At 43.2% G+C, this 26,892-nt stretch overlaps 1 protein-coding gene across 3 annotated transcripts in view; it reads right to left on the minus strand.

Annotated features, from left to right (window-relative positions):
* Positions 1-2,806, minus strand: part of TFB1M (transcription factor B1, mitochondrial) — a 34,798-nt gene extending 31,992 nt beyond the window's left edge. For all 3 annotated transcript variants that reach the window (XM_084889412.1, XM_084889411.1, XM_084889410.1), the window contains exon 1: positions 2,606-2,806. In XM_084889412.1, coding sequence (XP_084745538.1) covers positions 2,606-2,738 — 133 coding nt within the window. In that variant the 5' untranslated portion in view covers positions 2,739-2,806. The remainder of the gene's footprint in view (positions 1-2,605) is intronic.
* Between the last annotated feature and the right edge of the window lie 24,086 nt (positions 2,807-26,892).

Here is a 26,892-nt window from a genome sequence, read left to right on the forward strand (position 1 = left end):
TTGCAAACATGCAAGTTGATATGGAAAAGTTAAAACTGTAAAATATTCATCTACTTCTTTAAGTTAGCAGACCTTAAGAAATCTTGGAAAAGCATTTTATGGAGGATTCAATACAACCAATCGTCACTCTGAAACACATACAACCGGCTGGCTTTACTGGCCAAGCTATTAAAACCCAAGCCAGTGGGCCTCCTGGCAGAGTGGCAATGCAGTCCCCGAAACGACCACCCTTCTTGGCAGTGCTCACTGACACCGTCCAGTCCCATTTCTGCTCCTGTGATTGAGAACTGACCTCTGCAGGTTAACAGCGAGAAAGCCCCTCATCCCTCCACAAACAGCTCTGTCTGTTCCAGGTGCAGGAAGGCCTGGTACCGCTGGCCATCTGTCTGGCACAGGTCCTCTCGACATGCTCACTATCCCCCGTCCACTTCTCTGACTTGTCATCCCTCCCGTTTTATGTGAACGAGGCCGTCCAGAAAGCAAGTGGAAGAGCAGGGGCTCCGGCTCAGGTGTAAATTCCAAAGCTGATCGTTGCCTGGGTGCGGACCAGTGTCTCTCAGAGGGAAGAGGCGGTAGATTAAGCCAGTGTTTCCCAACCTTCTCTCATGATGAGAATCACCTGGTGGAGTTGTTAAAACACAGATTCCTGAATCCCAACTAAGAAGTGCTAAACTAGAATTTTTGGGAACATATAGGTAAAATTGTATACTTAACTAGTGCTCTAACACAGATGTCATATACAGAGCACTAAGTTAGGTATGCAATTTTACCTATATGTTCTCAAAAATTCTAGTTTAGCACTTCTTAGTTGGGATTCAGGAATCTGTGTTTTAACAACTCCACCAGGTGATTCTCATCATGAGAGAAGGTTGGGAAACACTGCATTAAGCACAGGCGTGATGGAGGGGATTAATATTCTCACTTTTTTAAAAGTGGAGAGCGGCCGAAACCGGTTAGGCTCAGTGGATAGAGCGTCGGTCTGCGGACTGAAAGGTCCCGGGTTCGATTCCCGTCAAGGGCATGTACGTTGGTTGCGGGCACATCCCCGGTAGGGGGTGTGCAAGAGGCAGCTGGTCAAGGTTTCTCTCTCATCGACGTTTCTAGCTCTCTCTCTCCCTTCCTCTCTGTAAAAAATCAATAAAATATATTAAAATAAATAAATAAAAGTGGAGAGCGGTGCCAGACAGGTCAGTGCCTTCTTCACGTACAAATGCCATCTCAGAGGCACAGGCAGTTCGCTAAGCCTGGGTTCAGTCTTCTCTGCTCCCACCGAGCTTCTCACCTCAGAGAAGTACCTTCACGTCCCTTCCTTTTGGTCCCCACTGAAGAGAGAGGAGCATCTAGATTCGGGAATTCACTCCCCGGGGAGAATAAAAGGCTCAAGGAGAAAGTACAAATGAAGAAATCTTTAAAAAAAAAATATAAAGACCTATATTTCCAGTCCTGAGAAGGGTGCTTTATACCTAGAACATGGCTCATGACTGGCGGAAAAGGCTGATTCTAGTTACCACCAGAACCAAATAACTGTAGGGGTGTGTCTTGTAGGACCGTCCCGCAATCCACGTATTAAAAAACGGAAGCAGAATGAAGCTGTTTCACCCCAAGTTCTCTTGCTCCCGACAGAATAAAGGCTCCAAGTCCAAGAAATAAGACTTCTTAGTTGTGCTTTGTGGACGGTTCTTAACTGAACTGACAATGAACTTGTTGGGTGTGATGGACTGATCTTCTCAGCTCCTGAAGCCCTGGGGGCCAAAGAGAACATCAAAACCTCAAAAACGGAGTGTGCTCCAGCAGTGAGATCAACGGGCACATCTGTCGTGTGTTCCTGCAGCCTCGTCCTGGGGAGCACCCCGAGGAAACAGGGGTGAAAGCAAGCACCCATTTGCAAAGCGCATCGCACTGGGGACCTGCACTGCGCGGCGGGAGGGGAACGTCCACTCGCTAACCCTGAGCCCCCGCGGGCAGCCCGGCCCCTCTCACTCTTTCTCACTCCGGCACCTGCAGGGCTTGTTCCACACGCATTTGCCGGAGGAGAGCTGGCGCCCTCAGGGCTTCTCAGGCGCCACAAGGGAACCTTTGACACTCTGTTGCGAAAAGGTACGGATAACCCCAACCCTGCACAAACCTAAATCGGGGTACCTTCGGGCGGAAAGCAAACCTAGCCAGCACGTGCAGCCCCATTTCAGTGTCACACACCCGCCTGCCCCGGCATCGCCCCTCCCTCCCTCCCCCAGCACCGCCCTGCTCTACGGTGACCAGATCGTCCCGCTTTGGGCGGGACCGTCCCGATTCCTAACAATTTTTCCCATCGGGACTTTTTTTTAAAACGCCGAGGGACGATTGAAATCTGGACTGTCCCGCCCAAAGCGGGACGACCTGGTCACCTTAGCCCTGCACACGCCCGAGCGCAGGGGTCCGAGCGGCCACCGCGTCCCTCGCGTCTGCGGGGCGCGGGGGCGCGGCGAGCGGAGGACGGGCCTGGCTGGGGCCGCGCACGCCGGGGCCGGACCCGGACCCGGACCCGGACCCTGACCCTGACCCTGACCCCGCCCGCAGGAGGCGCGAGCCCTCGCCCCGCGCCCCCCTCGGCGGGGCCGCCATCCACCTGTCAGCCTCAAGTCCAGGAGGAAATTCTGTGAGAGCTGCTTCGCCGCCTGCAGTTTGAACAACTTAATGATTTCCCGAATCGTGGGCAGCGGCGGGAGGCGGAACGTGCCGAGCGCCCTGGGGGCCGCCATGAGCCTCCGGGGCAGCCCCAGGCGCACGCGGACCTGTCTCCGCGGCTCGGGGCGCGCTCGGCCGGGGGAGGCGGAGCCTGGAGGGCTAGGGCCCGCCTCCGGGATCCCCTCATTGGTCGACAGTCCCCGGCCGGAACTTGAGCGCGGACCGGAAATCCGGGCGCTCTCGGCGCGCAGGCGCAGGTCCGGCGAGAGGCGGTGCAGGTAGGGGGTCCGCCTTCCCTCCGCCTCTCCCGGGTGGGCGGGGCGTGGGCGGGGACACGGAGGGGACGGGGTCGCGGGAGCCCGCAAGCAGCCTGGGGTGACTGGACGTTCATAATAGTTGCACGCTGATGCTTAGATATAAAACTAATACCGGCTGCTAACAACTCTCTAGCCCAGTGGTCGGCAAACTCATTAGTCCACAGAGCCAAATGTCGTCAGTACGATTGAAATTTCTTTGGAGAGCCACATGTTTTAAAACTTAAACTTCTTCTAAGGCCACTAATTCAAATAGACTCGCCCAGGCCGTGGTATTTTGTGGAAGAGCCACACTCAAGGGGCCAAAGAGCCGCATGTGGCTCGAGAGCCGCAGTTTGCCGACCATGGCTCTAGCTGGTTTGGCTCACTGGGTGGAGTGTGGGCCTGCGGACTGAAGGGTCCCGACTTGGATTCTGGTCCAGGGCCCATGCCCAAGTTGTGGACTTGTAGGGGGGCGTGTAGGAGGCAGCGGATGGATGATTCTCTTCATTGACGTTTTTATCTCTCTACCCCCCACCCTTCCTTCATCTCTGAAGTCAATAAAAAAGATATTAAAACAACTCTGTCTCATGGTTAGATGTGTATGGGACCCGGAGGCGGGCCTTAGCCCTCCAGGCTCCGCCTCCCTCCGCAGGGCGGATGGCAGGTTTCTAAATTCTCTGAGCCTTAGTTTTTCCACCTGTTAAGTGGACAGAATGCCTGCCTTAAAATGGTGAGCACTAAACGAAAGACGTTGCTGGGTGGGTGAATTCAGAACCTAGTGCAATGCGTGGCATATGGTAAACCTGCAACCCAGGGCAGCTGTGGCTACTATAATCACCTAGCAGGTGAATGCACCTCGGGGGTTTAATTTTAAACTGTCAGCACGGTTTGTTAGTGAGAGGGTGCGAAGTAGAATCAGCTCTTCCGCCCCTTTAACATGTACACATCAGCGAGAAAAACTTCCTTGTTCAGTACATGAGGCTTTAGGAAGCGTTTTTGTGTACAGTATATTGGATATTTGTTCCTGAACTTTTCACTGACAGTATTGTGAAATCAACAGGATAAGAATTACTAGCCTGAGTTTAGAGCAGAGGAAACAAAAACTCGGGTCATATAACTTAATGAAATTTACAAAGCCTGAAAATTTGTGGAACCCAGATCCAATTTAAGCTTCCCGACTTGCATGATGGCTGCTCTTGCTATTAATCTGCTTTGCATTGAGTATTATTGCCTTGTTTACTTTCCCCCAGTTTTCTTATTGGGGAAAAAGCATATTTTCTCATGCTTCGAGTGTTCAGCCTCTACTCACAGAACAGGAAAGCCAAGGACGACAGGGAAGGAACATAATAATAATAATAGCCAACATTTGTTGAGCTTTTCCCAAAGTCCCAGACTTCACAGCTGAGCGCTTTACAATTATTACTTCAATAAGTGTTACAAAACAAAGTTTTGCCCTAGGCTAGGGGTGTCGAACTCAATCAGAGAAGGGTCCAAAATCTAAAATCCAGCCTAAATTGCGGGCCGAATGGTTTACTGAACAGTCATAAACTGACAATGTCATAAACTGACAGCGGAGTGCAGTGATGACAGCGCGGTGCAGGCCACATTGCAAGGCCTGGCGGGCTGGATTTGGCCCGCGGGCCTTGTGTTTGACACTTGTGCCCTAGGCTGCTGCACAACTAACAAGTGGTGGGCTCAGGATTTGATTCCATACGTTTGTGTCCAGAGCCTGCTTTTTTAAGCAGTGCAATCAGTGTGGAGAGGTCATTTGACTTGCTTAGGATGCTACATCCAAGTACAGAAAGGAGGCTCAAATGTGAGTTCTCTCTCTCCATTTTACCAGAGAAAACAACAAAGCAAAGAAATATCAAATCTGTCTGATAGGGTAAATTAGCTTTTCTAATCCTTTTTGCAAATTGCTGCATTGATCATAAGTGAATCTTTTTATTTTATTTTAAAGTTTACTTCTCAGAGTAGTAAGTTTAAAATAAAGCTAATGGACAACCAAGTAACTATGGGTATGACATGGAAAACCCAGCTACCTTCTGTTATAGTTATCTTAGGAGGAACTGGAGATAATTGACACATCTTCTAGCTTTAGAAAATTGGGATGTGATTCCCATAGAGGTAAGATGGTTTGCCCAAAGTGGCATAGAAATGTAGGCTGAAAGTCAAAACTCTTGATTCAGAGCCTTTATTGGAACCAAAACATACTACACCCGGGAAGACATTCACTCGCAGTTACAGTCATTGTTTCACGCAGTCCTCACAGTAGTCCTGTGAGGATCAGATGCTTATCCTGATTTGACTGTGAAGAAATAGAGGTGAGGGCATTTGACTTGTCCGGGATGCACAGCAAAATGCAGAGAGATTTAACCTGTTTTTCTTTTCTGAGTTCTGATCTCATGGGCCACACACCGCAAGTATTACATTTTTAAAAAGTTAATTATTTAACCAATATATGATAATTTTATAATGTTATGTAAGTCTATACAATTTAAATCTGAATAAACTAAATTTACAGTTTTCATGGGATTAACTAAAACACAGTTAAAATAAGTATATGCAAAGCTACAAACCAACACAAATGACACATAATGTTAAGTCACTGCTCTTTATGCTGATTGGTAGAATTCTTTTGTAAAAAATTCAGTACTGTCCATCCAGTGTTGCTCAGTGGTTGAGCATAGACCTATGAACCAGGAGGTGATGGCTCAATTCCCCGTCATGCCTGGGTTTCGGGCTCAATCCCCAGTCTGGGGCATGCAGGAAGCAGTTGATCTATGATTCCCTCTTATCATTGATGTTTCCATCTCTCTCTCCCTCTCTGAAATTAAAAAAAAAAAAAAGTCCAGTACCAATGTGCCATGTAATGATTGAATTTTCTTATCAGTTTTCTGGATCCAAACTAACACCAAATCTTCGTGCAGAATGTTGGCCATGGTCTCTTGCCTTTCTCTTAAAGGAACATAGAAGCTACATATAAGTCTGCTTGGGTCTATTTTCATTAGCATGGAAACAAAGTGGAATTACTTGGCACAGATGCCGTCCTTAATACACAGCTTGCATAGCAATAATCAGGAGAAAGTTCAGGCGGCTCAGAATGTGCCCACACAAACTCTTAAAAGATTAACACCAGCGTAAAAAAACAAACAAAAAATTTAAAAAGAACAAAACCACATTTCCATGGAGAATTTGTGGATTCCCAAGAACTTGTCCCCAGATCTCAATATGAGAATTATTGTCTTATTCCACGCCATCTTAAATACTCAACATTTGTGAGGTTATGACCTATAGTGACAAAGCAGTTTCTCACATTACTTCACCTAATTCTCATTTGAATCTCTAATGTAGGTTTACAGGCCAGTGAGGGCGCAGTTGAGTCTCAAACGCAGGTCTTCTGACGCTGTTGTACCTTGGGTATGTGTTAGATAATTGTTGAACTGAATTAAAAAAAAAAAAAAAATCTATCCTAGGAGAATCTTCCAAGTTTTTACAGTTCTTGAGATCTAATTTTTATCATCATAAATATCTGATTCTCAGTCTTTTCATTTTCAGAAAATTATGCATTACTCCCTACAAAGCGCATGGAATCAGCAGGGGGTGTGCTAATAGTGTATTTCACATATTAATGCAAATAGTTTTATCCCTGAAAAGAGAAGTGTGCCGTTTCATCAGTTTTGAAGCTTTGAAGTATCTGCTTCATCTCAAGATAGATTTTAATATGCTAAAATATTGTAATTAATTCAGAAACGACTAGCTCCACCTATCAGTGAAGATGAAGAATTACAAGTGATCCTAAGTGATACCAAGGTTGAATGCACAAATTCTAATTTGCACAAATCCCAGAATGGTGATCTAGGAAAATTACTTATTATTATTTTAGCATTTATTTTAATGTAAATGAATATGTCACTTCATTTGGTATAAGTAGTTTAGCGCCTACTTATAGAGAAAGTGCTATTTCTAAAAGATTATCATTTCAGTTCCCTGAAAAGAGGCGGGGAAGCCACAAAGAGTAATATTTTCCTGCCACAAGGGAATTTCCTGAGAAAATTAAATGTGGCTTAGAATTGCCAAATTGAACTTTACAAAATGACTATTATGTAAAGTGCCCTTTTCTGATAGTATTGTATAATTCTGCATAATAGGACTCCGTGCTCCAGAGAAATATTAAGAGCTGCATTTTACACATATTGAGTCCTTGTTAATGGCTGTTTGATGCCCATTTGCTCACAGAGGAGTGACCTACCTGGTGGGAAGGAGAAAGTGCAGGGTAATTCCGAGCAGACAGACCAAACACTTTCTTTGTGGGGACAGAAGCCGGGCCATTTATGGCAAGCAGCACAGGTGAATTGCCTGAGGGGACCATGTGACAGTTATAACTATTCTTTAAATCTAGTGTGTATCACTGGCCCAGGCAGTCTTTGAAAGCCTCCTGCTTGTCCCCGAAGAAGATGGATGAATTATTGCCAGGACCCTAATGGGGTGATGAGGACAGGCAGCCCTTTCTACTCAGGATAAGTCAACTTGGGTTTTTCCTCCGTAACAAAGCAAATTGTTTGTGAGTGGAGAAAAGGTCAGTACCTTCAAAGGGCATTGTAAAAGTAAATTAGCCTTTTTAAGCTAAGAGTTTATTAGTGTGCCTCAACATTTAGTTGAAGAAAGGTTAAGAATAAATAAAACTATGAATAGGAACACACTTGTGGTGGCTTTTCCATGCATTTACAACTATTCTGTGAATGGGGAGGCTCTGGGTTCAACCATTCGGGTCTCCTTGGACATCTTGGTGACAGCCCCCCACCCCGCCCTAGCAGAAGGATCGTGGGTGGACTACTACATAAGACCACACCTCTCCCTTCTTTCTCTGGCCTTGGGCCCCTAGAGTTGCTCCTCTCTACCCCAATCCCGGCGGGGCTCCTGTGTGCACAGTTTTCCAGACAAGCCAGTGAGTTGATGTGAATACATAGCAACTGGCTGCCTATTCGTCCAACTGAGAAGGGGCAGGTGAAGGAGGATGGGGCTGCTTCCCCGACCTTGAGGAGGAGGTTTGTTGGCACCCCGTCAGTTCCCTTTTGCCCCACCGGGAGCCCTGCGCCTCCAGACTGCTGGGTTTACCATATTCCTCTACTCTATTAGACTTCACTTCCCTAAATCAACACCCTCCTCACTGTTCTCTACAGTTCAGTTCCAACCATCATTTCACCCCACCGGATTCCAGCGACTGGGTTCAGTGACCTGGAACAGCATGCTTATTACTTCCCAGAGAGAGCTATGCAACTCCAGCAGTTGGGATCCAGGACCAGGCAGACATCCTGGTCAAAAGTTTAGGTTGGCAGCTTCCTTCCTTCACCTAAGATGAGAGTGTGGACTCAGTTTCTGCTTCAGGGATCCGAGTGGATGCTCATGGGTAAGGGGAAGGCAAAGCTCCCATTAGCCCTCCCACTGTAGCTTTTGAAGAAAAGGAAGCATCCTGGGAGGAGTGAGAAAAAAGGAAGTACCAAATGTGTCTCCTCTCTTCCATGGACAGAGAAGAATTCATACATCGTTGGAATCAACAGGCCTCTAGAGCTCCCGCCCCATTTCCAGCCCCTCTTTGCAGTCAAACCTGCCCGAAGTCTGGTCAACCTGTCATTCTAGTGTTCTCATTTTCTTCAGCTCACTCCGTCCTTACTGTCACCAAACTCCCCAAGGATCTCCGTGTTTCCAAATCCAGGGGACACCTCTATTCTCTCCTTATTTAACGTGAGTGATTATAACTGCATGCTGAGTCCTAGGAGACCAGCCCATCCTAACTTGTACACCCGCACAGTAGTCTCCTTTCTCTGACGAGGACGCTGAAGCACCGAGAAGTTGATGTCCAGGTTTCACACAACTCGAAACATAGCATGTTCAAATAGAATGCTTCCTCTTCTTCCTGAAACTTTGTCTCCCCACAAACTTTCCCATATGGTGACTCCAGAAACCTGAGTCAGTCTCTCCTTCCCCTCAACACCCACATCCCATTGCCATCATCCACTCTTTTTTTTAAATCCTCCCCCAAGGATATTTTTCTATGGATTTTTAGAGAGAGGGAAAGACAGAGAGAAACATAGATGTGAGAGAAACACATTGATTGGTTGCCTCCTGCACAAGCTCCCAAACAGGGCCCAGGGAGAAGCCTGTGACCAAGGTACATGCCCATGACTGGAACTGAACCCTGGACCCTTTGGTCCGCAGGCCGATGCTCTATGCACTGAGCCAAACCGGCCAGGGTCATCAACTCCTGATGTCCCAACTTGACTTCCAATCCCCATTTGCATCACCGGCATTTTTCACATACATTCCTACAACTGCCTTTAAACTTCTTGCTTCACAATCCATTTATACGCAGCAGAAAAATGATGTTAAAAACATAAATTCAGTACAACCCTCCAGGGCCTCCCACTGCAGTTGAAATAAAAATCCAGTTCCTTGCTTTGGCCTCATCTGACTCCAGCCCATCTCCAGCCTCATTTAAGCCCCCTGCCCAGTGAACCACAGCCACGCTGGTCTCCTCTGTTCCTCAAACATGCCACGTTCTTGCTCCCTCTCTTTCTCCCACACGTAGTTTTTGCTGCCTAAAAGGATCCCTCCCGTTCTTCAGCTGGCGAACGAGAGTGTATCAGTTGCATGGCAAAGGGAACGTGAGCTCGCAGGTGGAGTTAGCTGCCTTTCAGATAGGGAGATGATCCTGGATTATCTGAGTGAGCCCAGCGTCAGGACGGGGGTCCTTCAAAGTTGAAGAGGAATTGGAAGAGAGACTCAGAGGGAAGGCAGCATGAGAGGGATGCTGCCCTTTGCTGCTGGCTTTGAAGAGAGAGAAGGGGGAAGGGTCAGGAGCCCCGAGTGCCAAACCTCCAAAGTGTGCAGAGCCTCGAAGATGGAAAAGGCGAGAAAATGGGTCCCCCACTCCAGCCTCCAGAAGGACACACAGCTGGGCAGACAGCTTGACTCCAGCACCGTGAGACCTGCTTCAGACTTCTGAACTACAGGGCTGTCAGATAAATGGGTATTATTATTATTATTTTATTTTAAAAATATATTTTATTGATTTTTTATAGAGAGGAAGGGAGAGAGAGAGAGAGAGAGTTAGAAACATCAATGAGAGAGAAACATTGATCAGCTGCCTCCTGCACGCCCCCACACTGAGGGTGTGCCCGCAACCAAGGCATGTGCCCTTCACCGAAATCGAACCTGGGACCTTTCAGTCCAAAGGCTGATGCTCTATCCACTGAGCCAACCCGGTTTTGGCAATTGGTATTATTTTGAGCTGACATATTTTTGGCAGTTTGTTACAGCAGCCACAGAAAACTAATACAGTGTGGTTTTTTTGTTTTTGTTTTTTGTTTTAAACAAAACTGTAATGTGACTAATGAATAACACAGCATTACAAAGAATTGTGCAATATGAACATGTTACAAAGCATTATGAATCATTCTACCACATAAGGTAATGCTCACAATGGATCACATATAGTGGCCAACACACTGTAAGTATTTTGTCAGTTTTTATTCTCCTACTCTCCTCTTTTCCCGCCTGAACACACTTGTCTAGCAGATAGGAACCTGGCTCTATATGATCAACATGTGAATTGTTAATACCCTGATGCTGTTGAAATCAAATAACTGTGTGGATGTAGTTCCCCTAATGCTGTTGTGACATATGACGAAGTGAGCTCAGAGGATTGCCTGCCAATTTGTTATTCTGTGGCTCTGATGAAAGATGACTTTTCCTTCTGCAGATTTTTATTGAGCGTGGCTGTTGCATATTAACTCTGTTCTTTCGCTTCATTATTTAGAGGCCTTGACAATTTGAACACCAGAGAGTTATCTTAAGGATAGAACTACAAGTGTTGCACCTTGAAACTAATGTGTGATTTGATCTCAGCATTACCCAGTTTAGCCTATTCAGTACCTCTCTTATTCTTTTTTGGGAGGAGGAAGGGTGAGTAATTCTAATTAATAATTCTGATAAGTCATAACTATTTAAACCAAGTCCAGTGGCAGTACAAAACACACAACATTAAAGGGTTGTTATAAAATGTTACATTGTGTAGTGAAATGTATACACAGGATGTTGTGACTGAAATCCTATAATTTTAGACTATCTTTAAAACAGTTCATGGAGAATTGGAATGGGAGGTTGAGGACAAATATGTGATACCTTAATCAATAAAGAAATTAATAAAATAAAAAAAAACAAACCAAAAAACAAACAAACCAGTTCTCTCAGGGGGTCTTATGAATGGGAGGGACTATGGGAGAGAAACGGGAGTGCTGGCTTAAAGCTACAAAAGCTACACTAGTTAATTTATATTGTATTATGTCATGATATCACATAACCTCATTATATTAATCTTATATCTTGTTCCCTTTACTGTTAGTGGAATCCTTAGGAAGAGATGGCCCAGAAGCCCAGAGGCTCTTTAACAAGGAATACAAATTATGATGGAAACTTAGATATGAAAGTCAATATTTGTTTGGAATAAGGAAAAAAAATCACAAGATGTGGCAAACATCACAACATACAGAAAAGTAATATTTTTATTGATTAACTATTTTTAAGGTTCTTTGGTAATTTTCCCCTACATTTTTGGGAAGTAAACTCTGTAGTTGCCTCTTCATGTGATAATATTTACAATTTTTTCCATAGAGCGAATAGACAGATACTTTAGTTTTCACACTACCATGATATATTGCAATTTGGCTTTTATTTTTGATAGTTTAGAAATATTCCTTGCATCTTCCCTAATCATTTTTGTTTATGTCATATTCATTGTTAGGCTTGTTGTCAGATTTGGAAAACCTATTTTAGTAAGTATTTTTTTTCTTTTTTCTTTTTGGGCATTCCAAGTTTTTTGTGCAGTGTTTAATTTTGAATACTTTGAATTGATGACACTTTTTTAACCAATTTGTCATAGGTGTCCTTTTTGTACTGATGTATTATGAGTTTATATTATATTAATTGGTGTCAGTATTTGGTGTCACATAATCAAGACATTTAATTTTTTTCTAAAGTATTCTTATGATTCACCCCTCTTTATGAATTGCATTATCAAACAATCCATAAGCCTATTCATTACTTCTAGTCAATTTATTTATTCTTCTTTATAAATTACTGCATTTTGATATGATGAATTTTTAGTTGCAATTCACATCTTGGTATAGAAATAAATTTCTATTGATTTTATTGCTCTATATATCATTGTATTGCTGTTGTTTCTTACCCCATTACTTTTTAAATCGAATTTTCTTCTCAGTTCTTTAAATACATAAAATTTAAAGACAGCAGAAAGGACACTTCATAATTACACAAATCCGGAGTCTAATTCTGGAATGTTCTAAAACATCCTTCTACCTGAAACCGGTTTGGCTCAGTGGATAGAACGTCGGCCTTCGGACTGAAAGGTCCCAGGTTTGATTCCAATCAAGGGCATGTACCTTGGTTGCAGGCACATCCCCAGTAGGGGGTGTGCAAGAGGCAGCTGATAGATGATTCTCTCATCGATGTTTCTAACTCTCTATCCCTCTCTCTTCCTCTCTGTAAAAAATCAATAAAATATATTAAATAAATAAATAAATAAATAAAATACCCTTCCAAATTTCAATTAAAATTTTCTAACTCAATTTTCCCTTCACCAGATTCCCAAAATGTTCAGTACCACTAGAATACCACCTCGAAAAGACCACGGTTTTAGCTGTGGCTCACGTGTCTTTTGCAAATTTTACAAAAAACTTACCATCACGTGAGCACATTTCCAGGCTCCTCAGAGGAAAGGTCTGGAGCTTCCATGTCAATCTGCCCATCTCCCACCCCTGGGCGGCAGGCACTGTAAGTAGTTGAGCAGCCTTGGCATATCATTAGCATATTATGCTTTGCTTGGTTGAATGGCTGACTGGACAATTAGCATATTCGTCTTTTATTATATGGGATAATGTGCTCACCTATTCAAAACTAGAATTATGATCATTTAAGGAAGAAACATAAACCATTTAAATGAGATTGGTCTAGTAGGAGAGTAAATGCCAGGCTAAGTGTTATGTCAATCAACTCTGTGAACCTTGAGAAGCCATTTCCACTTTTTTTGTGCCTCAGTTTCCTCATTTTTTGATAGAAGCCTTGGATTGGTTGACCTTGAACTCCATTTCCAGCTCTGAGATGCTGTGATTGAGAAAAAATTAAGGTTGTAGCATGTCACGAGGCATGGGTCTTACTGTAGCATTATGGGCTTGACCAAAGTTAACCTTTTTGACCTTCAGTTTTCTCATCTGAAAAGTGTTAGGTCATTTTTCAGATGAGATATAATCCAATGGGGGAAAAGCGTGTGTGTGTGTGTGTGTGTGTGTGTGTGTGTGTGTGTGTGTAAAATCTCCTGATACACAGAAGTAAGCCTGGTCTGGCCACTGGGTGGTGATCTTGTTCCATGTTAAGGAAGCGTTTATAGCTTTCACCAGTAGTGCCAACATTTGAATTAACTAAGCCCAGTGAAGGAAGATTTTTCGAAAGGATACTGAAATGAAATCAGATCAGCAAAACCCCCAGGTTTATGGAGGAATGACAGTAAACACCAATGCCAAATAAGAGGCATAAAACCCTTATCATCGAGGCAGTACGACACGGAGGGATAGATGAGAATTGTGTCTGGGTATTATTTAAAGGAATACAGGGAGAGGAGTACATGGCACACTTATTCAGTTTTCGAAACACATGGTTTAAAGGTTAACGCTGACGTTTACAGATTTAACTTGTAGAATGACCGAATACCGAAAAACTGTACCAGAGCCTGAAGGTCTAAACCAAATCAATGAACGCCTTACTTCTGTTGTCAAACCCGAGAGAAACACGTAAGGGAATTGTATTCCTGCTCCAACGTTTTACTGTTAAGGGAAAGGAACCCATCAGGAGGACGTGGTCTCCCTCGGGCTCCGTAGCTTCCCCTCAGGATTCTAGAATGATGGCTTCCGGAGTGAAGGGCCTGCCTTGGTGTCTGCAGGGCTGTCAGAGGAGGCCCGTTTCTATGGAGATAAAGGGGCATCGGTGGGAATGAGGAGGAGGATAAAGGCCCCCTGATCACAGGGCTGCCAGCCCCTATCTCTAGAAAAGGTTACATTGCGAAGGAGAACATAATCTCCCCAACAAAGCAACAGTGAGCGTGACTGGGACACCCAGGGGCTGGAGGAGGAGGGCAAGGATGGAGAAACGCCGCCAGCATGAAGCCGTCGCATTCCCTGCTATGGCACAACCTGGGAGGGGTGGCAGGAGGGCGCGGGGCAGAGGCCTGGCATGGCCTGCCCCACCCTTTTCTCTCCTCCTCCCTCCCAGGTGGACACGTGCCTCCTGAAGGCCGAGCGTGGGCCTGCCTGCTCTGGTTGCCATGGCTGCGGCTGCCCCTCCGCCCCTCTCCTTTGATACTTTAGCCATTAGTTTACATAATCCTCTCGCAGGAGGACGTCCCCATTCAAAAGGGGAAGAAAAGTTAAATTGCCGTGTAACCTTTCACGAGGAGCAGCATTCATTATGCATTTGCCTAATGGCACGGAGGCATTGTTTGCTCTAGCTCAGGTGATAACAGCAAATCAAAGGCGCCGAGGCCAGACTGTGCTCCCGAGGAGCCGGCAGAGCCTGCGTGGAAATAACGCTCAGCTTTTATGTCGCACTTTATGCTCTCAATGGATCCCGCGATTATTAATTAATTGTCCCACACAATAGCTCTAGGAGGAAGGTCAGTGTCATTAGCTCGGTTTCACAGACAGCAGTTCGGTGATCTTTCTCCCTCTCCACAAAGGCCTCATGTCAAAGCCGACTCCGGGGTGGGGACTGCAGGTACATTGGGAAGTGGGGAAGGGCCAGCAGACCTGGGCTGCCCCCTGCAGGGGCTCCATCTCCTCTGCTCTGTCCTCTGAAAACCCTCTTCTCAGAATGATGGTCTGGACTTGGCTGCTGCCTCCCCCTGCAGCCTGGTTCCTCTTATGTATATCTGCCTTTCCTACGTATCCACTGTTTTGTGTGGGATTTTATTCCCTATTCATTCATTCATTCATTCATTCATTCACTCACTCATTCATTCATTCATTCATTCTATCTTAATTGAGTACTTGATATGGTTGAATGGTATATAGAAATAAAAGACAACTGATTTTTCAAATGGTTCTATCCTAGTACACACCCACACACACGCACACCCACACGCACACGCAGGGCAGTGGAGGAGGAAGGAGCACCCTTGGCGGGTAGGGAGGCCTGCACTGAGAGAGGATGCTCCGCAGTCCTCTGCGTGAATGATGTCGTTTGTTCAACCGGCAGGGCTCCTAGGCCTAGAGGCCTCCGGGAGAGAATGTGTAAATAAGGTGTCCTGGATGTGGACTACTCACATGCTTGCCTTAGGCCAGGCCTCCTATGGGCTAACCTTGCAAACGCATGTTTTAATTATTTGTGAATATCTTCCCTTTTCATAGGACTGTAAGCAATTTGAAAATGCGAATTCCCATAGCTCATGGCCTTTGTAGGAGATAACGGTGTGAAGGGCCGCTGTGCACCGAGTGTCCACTCTGCTTAGTGCTGTACCATGCTGTCCCTAGTTATGCCTCACAAGGACCTTTGAGGCAGGTCCTGTCAATATCCTTTTAGTTTTATAATCGAGGAAAGAGAGATTCAGAAAGTTTCAGCAGTTTGCTGAGGCCACCTAGTTCTTTTGGCCATTAAAAGGAACTCAGTGACCTAAGTTTTGTGCTAAGCACAGAGATCCAAATGGTGAGCAAAACAGACACGCTCTCTTCCTATTTTTACCTACGGTCCACCGGGGAAGACAGACATTCATCAAGCAATAACTACATGTCAACATATAATTACCACCTGTGAGGAAGCCCATGAAAGAAAGCGCAAAGGCGCATGTAGGAGCAGCTAGCACTCTGTGACCTGATCTGATCCCAGGCCAGCGGGGAGAGGGATGGGCTGGGGCAAGGCCAAGGTCAGGAAGATTGACCTCGCCTAGACGCTCTGATGTTTGGCTGAGTTTTAAAAGATGAACGGGTGTTAAGTAGGCCAAAGTGAGCATATCAGGAAAAGGCCTTCATGTAGCGGGGAGCCGGGAGTATTTGAGAATCTGAAAGCAGGTCTACTATGCAGAAGAGGGGAGGGCTGTGAAGGGAGAAGGGGACTGGAGTAGAAGGTGGGGCCTGATCTTGTAGGACCTTATAAGCCAGGGTAGGATGTAATGCTTAGGAACAATAGGTAAGCAAGTCAGTCTGGATGACGTGAGGGGAAGAGCAAGAGTGTAAAGAGGAAACTCGGTAAGCAGGTGCCAAAGCGATTCTTGTGTGAGAGGATGGAGAGACCAGGTGACCATGGCAGAGAGGGAGAGAAAACACCTTGGCTGGTGAGGTACTTGGAAAGTCAAGTGCACAGTTCTTGGAGATGGATGGGGAAGGAAGAGGGAAGGGCAGGAGGGAAGGCTGATGCCACGGCTCCTGGCTTGGACGAGTGAATCATTGGAAGTGTAGACTGGAGGCAACCAAGGTTTTGGGGGAAGTGGCAAAGGCAGATTTTTTAATCTAAATCTGCTTCTCACCAAAATACACTCTGTCTCCTGAGGGGAAGCAAAGTTCCCCAGCCCCAAATATGCCTTTTTCAAGGCAGTAATTATTTTAAGCTGGTTATTCTTAAAAAAATAAAAATAAAAACACATTTGAACTTCCACCCAAGACCTAAAAGTATTTTAGAGGCCTGCTCAGAAAGGGAGCTGTCATGGTGAGTAACGGTAGTCCGATGTGAACTCGGGTGATGGACAGGGAAGAGCCTAGCAAGGCCTGTCTGATCCAAGTCCTTTCTGTCCGGCTTGCTTACCAAACATTTGCTTTTCCATTTCCACATGAACTGCCTTACTGTCTGTTTCCAACTACCCCAGCCACCTTCTCCTTAGCTCACGATGGCACGTAAGTCATAACTGCTGCATATTCTTATCCTGTATGTTCACACATAATACACATTATTATTATTTTTTGCTCCCGTTAATCTGCCTCCCAATAATTGGATGATTGGACCAGCCAGAGGAAGCTAGAAAGAAAATTGTTTTTCCTCCCCCACCACGAGCACAGGGGCTTGGAACTCCACTGCTGAGCTGCACTCCTAGCTGCTGATGCTCCCATTGCTTTGCTGTGATCATCACCTTTGTTTCCCAATCAGTCGGTGACATCAGCAGGAGACTTGTCCATGGCAGAGATGCAAGGGAGATCTTTTGGGGGAAGGGATACCTAGAATTACACAAACCTCGCTGTTCAGCAGGTAAGCAGGAAGGCTTTGGCTCAAAGTGTTAGGGTTTAACAGTCACCAGAGCCAGGCAAATTGTTTAACATCTCTAAGCCTCCTTTTCCTCTCGGTAAAGAGGACATTGTAACAGGATCTTCTCCATCCTGAGGCTGTTGGAAGAATGAGGGCCGCCACTGGCATGGAGGACACCTTCCCATGAATTAGAGGAAGGTTGCCATTCTCAAGTAAAGAAATCTCTTTGAAGTTTGTGTTTTATATATTTCTCCTCAATTACAATGATACAAACATAAAATCAGTCTAAATAAATGACATAAATCGAAGTATTCAACATAATATAATGTGCCATTTGAATTTTTAATCACACTAATTAGAAAATCAAATTTAAAAATAATAGATATGTAACAGGTCAATAATTTTAATCACAGTTAATTATGAAATTTCCATAGCAACAAATAAACAAGCCCTCTAATGCAATTAGCAGATTGTTATGTAGTAATCTCTAATTTATGTCAACCTAATATGTACTTTGTATATTGTTAATGCTAAATTAATATTAGTTATTATCAGTTATGTAAATCAATGAAATTGCCTGTATTTTAGAGTAGGAACCTGCAGTCCCACTCAGCACAGAGTACAGTGGCAGAGAATATAATCTGCAGTATATTGACGCTGATAGATATATTTTTTTAAAAAAGTAAAGATGCTAATCAACCAATACTTTAGTGAAAAAAACAAAACAAAACCCACAACTTCTTATTTAGGAACACAGGTTAGTTCGAAGGTTGTTAGAGCATCAAGGTCTTTTCATTGAACATACTAGTATTCTTCTTTGTAAATCCGATCTGAAAGTGACACAGCAATCCTATTGAGCAGATAAGCTCTGAGAGAAGGCCTGGGGGCTTGCCTATGGAAGGGCCACAGTGCTTGAGCCATTGATCCCCTTTCTAGGTTGACTGTGTGTCCCGGTTCACCTGGGATGGTGCCACTTTATGTCTGTTATCCTGGCATCACTCATAGTACCCCGATCATTGTATTGTAGATGAAATCTAATACGGTAAGCCTACATTTCTCACCTGAAAGATGGGGGAAATATTCCAACCCTTTTTTTCTTTGAATGTTGTTAAGAGGACCAAAGGAGATTATGTTTATAAAAAGTGTTTAAAAATGACTTAAAGGAGACCTGCCCTGACTGCATGAGTTGGTGGCATTATTCTTTGTTGTTATTATCTCCGTTGGCTCTCATGGACTTGTTAGTTCAATTTCATTTTCTTGGGTGTGTTTTGGACTGTTAAGGTCATGAAACAAGTTATCTTCAGATTAGAGAGGTGTTAGTTTATATATGGTTCTATTAGCAGTAAAAAATCTCATTTTTTAAGTTAACACTTCATTTAAAAATGGAATTGATTTTTACAAAATAGAAACTTTACCACCATAATTTTCTCCACTATTCAGGCTGAACTACTAAATGATAAAAAAGGAAAAAGATATACAAATAGAATTTTAAGCAAAGAATAAGTAATAAAGCACCATTATAGCAATAGCACAAAAGAAAAGAAAACAAAACACAGAAAGGCCAACCTTTATGTATGGTGTGTGTGTGTGTGTGCGCGCACGCGTATGCGTGTATGTGAGTGTGTGTGGTACACACACGCATATGGGTAGTTGTAATTCAATTTAAAACATATCAATTTGATAAGTGTACATTTTCTTGTATCTAATATCGAAATGGGTAAATATTCTAAGCAAGAAAGGAAAACAATTGGGGTTGGGTATCCAGTAAGATGATGAATCAGATCTTTAATAACTGAGTTGACTGTCTTTTAAGCAGTGACATTTCTTCTGTTAGCAAAACAGACAAACAATCCCATCTGTAATTAAACTCTGATCTGATTGTGTTGCTGTATTAAGTGTTGCCTCTGGAATAAAATAATGTGCTTTTTCAAATGGGATTGCTTTTCTATTGCTCTTTATTCCCAAATGACCCAATCTTTCCTGCACAGGGAGAAAATGTGCTTATCTAAATGAAATAATTATTTTTTTTCAAGGTCTGACACCATTATTTGGTAAATTATCTATTTCCGGGCCTCTGATGGTGCCTCCAGGCAACAAATGAGTTAATTTCCCATAAATGGACAGTGAGGGTTCTTTAAAAGGCAGGAAAGCTTTTGTGGGTTTTGCAGGAAGATTCTTGGGGGCTTTTCTAGCGCTGCTCCCCCATTTATTGTAATTTTCCTTAACATGGTGGAATGTGACCCAGATTAGAATACCTCTGAGTTTGAAAACCGGTAGCCTATATGTTCTGTTTGACCCACAGCACTAAAAATGTTAAAAATTATATAGGAATATATATCCTGGCTTCTCCAAAACACACACACACAACAACAACAACAACAACAACAACAACAACAGGAATATTCTATGTGGCCAAGTTGGCTGGAGGCTGAGCAGTGATTCTATCCCTTTGAGGGCTGGGACATTGGCCAACCTCCTCTTATGTAAGAGACTTGGTGTTAGAGTTTGTAACTCTTCCTCTATATCTTCATTCACTCAACAATTGGAAAGTCCTCTGTACGCAAAACCCTGTTGAAGGAGCTCACCCACTAGGAATTCGGTTCCTTCGCCCTGAGGCTCTATGGAAAGTCGGTCCCCTGAGAGCTCTGTGGAACGCATGCCGTGGACACGTGCGCTGGGGTGGGCTACCTCTGTCTCTCTTGGAAATTTCTAATGCAAGTCATCATATCACAGGCTCTAATAAGGAAACCTGTTGGATATTGCTTAACCATTCTTTCTTGGCTAAAAGTTACCTTTAAAGTGATGTCTATTACCTTCGCATGGGCTAGTTCTAGAGAAAATAGTTTAAAATAGTCATCTGCAGATTGGCGTTAAATGGAAGGCTATCAACATTTATATATTAGTACAAGTAAGAAGTAAATTAGAAATTCTTTCACCGATATTCAGAGGGGAAAAAATAACTGAGTTAAAGACTGTTTAGTGAACCTGAAATAAGGTCCATAAGAGATAAGGGTTCATGTCTTTTTTGGTAAAATATTAATATTGGGTGGAGCTTTGTAAGTTCTCTACTTTAAATTACCGCTTGTATAAAGAATTTTCCTGAAGTTCAGTCAGTCCAGTAAGTGGGAAGAATAAATAGATGCTAACTGTTTTGAGGATAAATACACTCATGTGCTCATTTAACAAAGCCGTGTCCTGTGGATTTGCCTCCTTGATGGTCCTAGAATGTGGAGCCCGGCTCTACCTCACAGGTATCCCTATAGCAGGCACCACCGTCATCCACCTCAGGCAGACTACAAGGCCTCCTCCCCCTACCACATTGATGAATAAATTCACCTTGAACCCAGGGTGAATCTCGGAATCTTTGAATGGCTTCTAATAGCTCTTGAAGATCAAGCTCCACATGAGGTTTGCAAAGCCTCACAAGTTTTGGACCCAGCTCCCCCAGTCTCATCTCACTCAACCTTGCCACTCTCTGTCATTCATTCTCTTAAGCCTTTCAGTTCTTGAATGAGAAGTCTCTCTCTCACCCCAGGGCCTTTGCACATTTTTTCCCCTTTGTCTGCAACTTTCTCTTTTCCATCTTTTTAAAAATATATATTTTTATTGATTTCAGAGAGGAAGGGAGAGGGAGAGAGAGAGAGAGAGAAACATCAATGATGAGAGAGAATCATTGATAGGCTGCTTCCTGTATGCCCCTTCATTGGTGATCTAGCCTGCAATCTGGGCATGTGCCCTGACTGGGAATTGAACCGTGACCTCCGGGTTCATAGTTCAACACTCAACCACTGAGCCACGCCACCTTGATCCTTTGCAACTTCCACTGGGTTCATTGCTATTTATTTAAATCTCAGCTAAAATATTGCTTCTTTCTTGACCCGCCACCGCCACATTCTGACAACTATGTCAGCTTCTCCTGTTTTATCCTTTCACCACTCTGCATAGTCTCTGTGATTTGTAATTACATACTCTTTATAATTATTTAATCAGCATTTGTTTTCTCCTTTTGTTTACTAGTTTCTGAGCACCTGGCGCAGTAAGGAGCAGTCAATAAATAGAAATGAAGATCTGTGTGACAGAAGATAAAATGGTTATGCATATGGGCAAAAGAAGTGACAGAAGTAACCTTTTGGGAGATTTAGAAACAAGCCAATATTGCTTATGAACTGGGACCTTGGTCTATATATTTAGGTATAAACTTTGCTGCTAGAGGGAGACAAATGAGACAGGGGATGCAACTAATCTAGCAGCAATGGAAAACAAAATCTTTCTGGTGAAGTAAGTAATGGTTTTCAGGTTGGCTAATTCTAGACACAGAAAATGATTGATTAAAGCTTCCTGCAAGCTTGGGCTATGCAAATATAGCAGGTGTCTATGTATATGCAAGGTTTGAGCACAGTCTTCAATTATTTTTTGGGAAAGTTGCCCCCAGTTGAGTTTGAAATCGTGCTTCCACATCTGTCAGTATGTTCCAATCACTACATGGCCAACGAGCCCAAAAAGTAACGCAAAATTAAAAAAAAAAAATAAAGTTGGGCTGCCCCATATGAAATGAATGTTCTAACTTACTTATTTCTGTTCTAATGGAAAAAAAAAACCCTCAACAAAACAAAACAAAAAGGATGGGATGCTCATGAAGGCTTCAGTATTGGCTAACAAATCCACTGGAGTGTCCATCACTACGTGCTCCATTGGTGGAATGAATGAGCAAGTGAGCTGGACAGGAGAGAGCTCGGAGGTTCTGGGACAGGCTTCACTCGATTCCATGGTGGTCTAATAAAACCCAGATCTCCTGTGGCAAATCCTTCCCAGGTGACATTACCTGATGCCCTAGGAGCTCTTAAAAGTTGATGAAACCGGTTTGGCTCAGTGGATAGAGTGTTGGCTTGCAGACTGAGGGGTCCCAGGTTCGATTCTGGTCAAGGGCACGCACCTGGGTTGTAGGATCCTCCCCAGTGGAGGGTGTGCTGGAGGCAGCTGATAGATGTTTCTGGCTCTCTGTCTCTCTTCCTTCCTCTCTGTAAAAAATCAATAAAATATATATTTTTAAAAAAGGGCCACTTTGTTCCAGGCACCTTTCCAGATGGTCAGTAGGTCAGTGTTCCTGGTCCATTTCAGCCCAGTGTATTCCATTTGCAGGATCACTTTTTCTCGATCATCTTCTGATCTGTTTTCCTCCCAGGCCTCATTAAGAGGCTCCTCAAGGAGCCAATGGCTGTTCAAAAGTGATTTCTGGCAATGAATTCAACAGCAAAAGTTTATTCTGACTCACGATCTTGTTATTGCTCAGTTCCTATTTGTTTTATATGTGCTGGGGGGAAAAAAAGAAAAAAGAAAAACAAACAAAAAAAAGGTACATCTATGAATAAAATAGATCCAGAGACATAGAAGTATGGAACAGACGTGAATCGCAGAGGGAAGGGGTGGTGGTGGTGGTGGTGGAGGGGAGGTGGGAGCCTCGGAAAGAGATTAACCAAAGATGCATTGCTCATGGACACAGACAATAGTGTGGTGAAGACCTGGGGGTAGGGAGGTGGAGCTGGGTGGAAGGGGTTAATGGGGTAAAAAAAGGGGACAGCTGTAACACTTTCAACAATAAAGATAAATTTTAGCTGAAACTGGTTTGGCTCAATGGATAGAGCATTGGATTGAGGGGTTCCAGGTTCAATTCCGGTCAGGGGCATGTGCATTGGTTGCGGGCATATCCCTGGTAGGGGTTGTGTAGGAGGCAGCTGGTCAATGTTTCTAGCTCTCTACCCCTCTCCCTTCCTCTCTGTAAAAAATCAATAAAATATATTTTTAAAAAAGATAAATTTTAATATATATATATATATATATATATATATATATATATATATATATTAAAATTATCATTCTACCACCCCTCCTGCCCACCAAAAAAGAATATAATGGTGGAGGTGTTAGCTCACACTATAGTAGCAATCATGTTGCAACAGATAAGTAAATCGAATCAATATGTTTTTTTTTTTAAATATATATTTTATTGATTTTTCACAGAGAGGAAGAGAGAGGGATAGAGAGTTAGAAACATCGATGAGAGAGAATCATTGATCAGCTGCCTCTTGCACACCCCCTACTGGGGATGTGCCCGCAACCAAGGTACATGCCCTTGACCGGAATCGAACCCGGGACCTTTCAGTCCGCAGGCCGACGCTCTATCCACTGAGCCAAACTGGTCCCGGCATCAATATGTTTTATACCTTAAAGTTACACAATTTTATATGCCATTTACATCTCAATAACGCTGGGTTTAAGAAAAGGAAAAAAAAAAAAAGAGAAATTGCGCTAATAGCCAATGATTAAGATAGACTCACACATAACTGGAACTATTTTTTCAAAATCCAGGTTTTTTTGTATTATTAGTAAAATTTTCAAATTGACATGTATTTATTAAGTGCTGCTGATGATTCAAGGTTCCTTCTAATTCCATCTTAATTTCTGATTCTGTGACCTTGATTTATATTAGTCTGTGTTTAAACTCTGCTCAATTGGAGAGAATAATAATATCTATTTCTAGTAGCAAAAGCTAAGAAAATAATGAGTTACATTACATAAATTAAATAATTGTATTCACTTTAGACACTGATATTAATATTTTGAATTTTTAAAGTTAAGGGTAGTAATAATATCCCACAAGCTCTCTCAACACCTGATTACTTCAAATCTGAAGGGAGCAGACATGAAAGAAAATCCAGTTATTCTCAAATAGAGAAGAAATGTGACAATATTCATGGTTCCACTAATTAATTCCACTAATATGAGTGACTCCTTAAATTCCTACTTAAAATATGTTTCCAAGTTAAACATTATACGTTTAAAATGGACAAATCTATGTTAAACTAATGGGTTTCTTGACAATTTGAAATGAAACATGGCTTTACTATGACATGATTTTAAATGCATTTATTTAAATGTGTCATACTTAATATGCAACTTCGAAAGTCCCTGAGTTGACATCAAAATATATTCATCTATCTCTGATTTGCTCTTCTGAAGTTTGGCCACACTTCTTAGCCTCTCAGAAAATGGATGGAAAATTCCCCAGGCCTTAGTATCACTTTTTGTAACGCAAACTCTATTCTGAAACTACTTTTTGTAGTTATCTCTCTTTAAGCCTGGAATTGATAGACATTTAATTATGTTAAAATCATTGCTTAGTGTCTCCTTAGGTTTATTACAGTATTTGTCTTAAAAGAAAAAAAAAAGTGGTACTCTTGAAAGGAAAAATGCCTTAAATTTATTAATGGGCTTTAATAGGTAGGAAGTCGATTCTATTACAAAAACAGTTATTGAAGGAAATGGAGGGAGTTTTGGGGTCCTTGTTCTGGGCCATTTAAATGCCACTGGAATTCTCAATGTTGGTTTTGGCTGTTCTGAGTGTAGTGTATTGTGTGTGTGTGTGTGTGTGCATTTTCCATTTCCTAGACTGAGATCCTCAAGCTCTATATTTTTCCAAATTTTAAAACCCAGCTAACATCACACTTCTTCAAAGGCACCCTGAATGAAGCCAAATTGTTCCCATCCACAGTAGGTCTTAATCAGGTGCCAGGGGACCTTACTCTTTAGCCATCCTTACCCCCGTGACCTCTATTGTCCCTTTTTGCTAGATTCGTTAACATGACCTCTAGGCTTCCTAATGTTGATTTTAATTAAAGGTGATGTTGTGCCTCACTCAACTTGCCGAGCTAAAACAAGGTATTTTAAAATGTGCTTTGAAAGTGGAAAACTTACTGTTTTCCTTCTTCACTACTCATGGGAAATGGGGCTGGGATGACTCCTGGTGTGTAGAATACAATCACGGGGGTTTTAGTATTTTTTCTGGCATCACAAGAGGAGGAAGGGGAGTTTCTACATGGAGCTGGGCATAATGTTGGGCAATAGAGAATGTTTTCATGTCATGAGGCTCCACAGACATATAGGAGGCTCCTGGAGCTCCATAGATTTATTTATTCACTAGAGGCTCGGCGAACAAATTTGTGCACGGGTAGGATCCCTAGGCCTGGCTGGCGATCAGGGCTGATTGGGGCCTTCTGGCTGCTGGCTGGGGCCTCCCTTCCCTGGCTGCTGGGCTGGGGCCTTCCTTCATTCTGCACTGCCCCCTGTTGGTCAGCACATGTTATAGTGAGCGATAGAACTCCCAGTCTCACGGTCAATCTCCCGTGGGGACACCTTGAATATTAGCCTTTTGTATACATATAGATTCATTCATTCATTCATTCATTCATTCATTCATTTCACAAATATTTTTAGAATGCCTTCTCTGTGTCATGTGGCAGGACAGAAAGCTGACTTTTGTGACCTGGAGTTTTTTTGTTTGTTTGTTTGTTTGTTTGTTTTTTTCTCTAGGATAACTAGTTTTGTTTTCTGATTTGTCTTGGTTTCTCTTTAAAGGGGCTCTATTCTCCCTACCTATGTTCAAAGTGAGTTCAATAAGTTCTTTTTTATTGACAATGATGTTTCCAACAAGGCTTTTAACCTAATTTAGTTACTGAAAATGTCTTATATGTGAGTTTTTCCTTTGCCAAAATAATTTGTCTCTTTTTTTCCATGTCCTTTTCTTTAGTATCAATTAATTTCTTATATGACTATTTGTCATTCCCTTTCTTATCTCCCTATCCTCTTGAATTCATGTTCTTCCTTGACTTACTAAATAGAAAGGCTTGGAGGATTTTTTTACCTCAATTTTTAAAATCTCTTTCATCTCTACATGACATTTTCCTCTTTCTGATAGCTCTTTCATTTTGGTGCTTTTTCTTTTGCCTTTTATTTGACATTGCTTTTTATTCCCATGCTCAGTGAAGTTTTTAAACACATTCTACCACTTCTTTTCAAGTTGGCCCGTATCTGCTCCCAGTTTCTCTCTCTTTTCTTCTTCTCAATAAATCTTCTTCTCTCTGATCTTTTCCTCTTTCCACTTCTTATTCTCTTTCCTCATTCTTCAAATTGTCCAATATGCCTTCATCTGTGTGTGTGTGTGTGTGTGTGTGTGTGTGTGTGTGATTTCCTTCTTCCTTTTTTTCTCAGTTCTTTTATTTCTACTTAGTACTTTAAGGGGAAGAACAATTTGGAACCTTTTACATTTTTTAGCTATTGTCAGGAAAGACCAGATATTGCAGGACAACAGCCACATGGGGGGTGTTGAGTTGGAGAAACTGCCCCACTTCTCTCAGCCCGGGAATCAGAGCATCACTGAGTCTGACATGCAGCCATGAGCCCCCACTCAGCCTTCCTGCAATAGTGCCCTTTCACCCCAGGTATACAGAGTGATTTATGTTTTTCTTAAAAACATTCAAGACAGCTCTATAGTTTAATCACTTTTTCACTTCTCAAAGTACCTGCACCTCATTTTGTCTCCGACCATTGAATGAGACAGGTTGGTCATCTCTACTGGGGGAACGAGGCAGCAGAGGCAGAGCGAGGATTAGTGAGTGTCCTGGGGCCTGGGAATTACCCAGAGTGCCCCTCTGGCTCCAGAGGCACATTGTTAGTACTTCCGCGGGGCTCCCCCAGCAAGGCAGTGTTTGTCGTCCAGCCTCCCTCCCCCTTACCCCTTTATCGCTCATTCTCTGAGAACACAGTTAATCACTTATAGAGTTCCCATCTGTCCAGCGTT

Source organism: Pipistrellus hanaki (genome assembly GCF_964339955.1).
Source record: "Pipistrellus hanaki genome assembly, chromosome: 7".
In the NCBI taxonomy this organism is placed as follows: domain Eukaryota; kingdom Metazoa; phylum Chordata; class Mammalia; order Chiroptera; family Vespertilionidae; genus Pipistrellus; species Pipistrellus hanaki.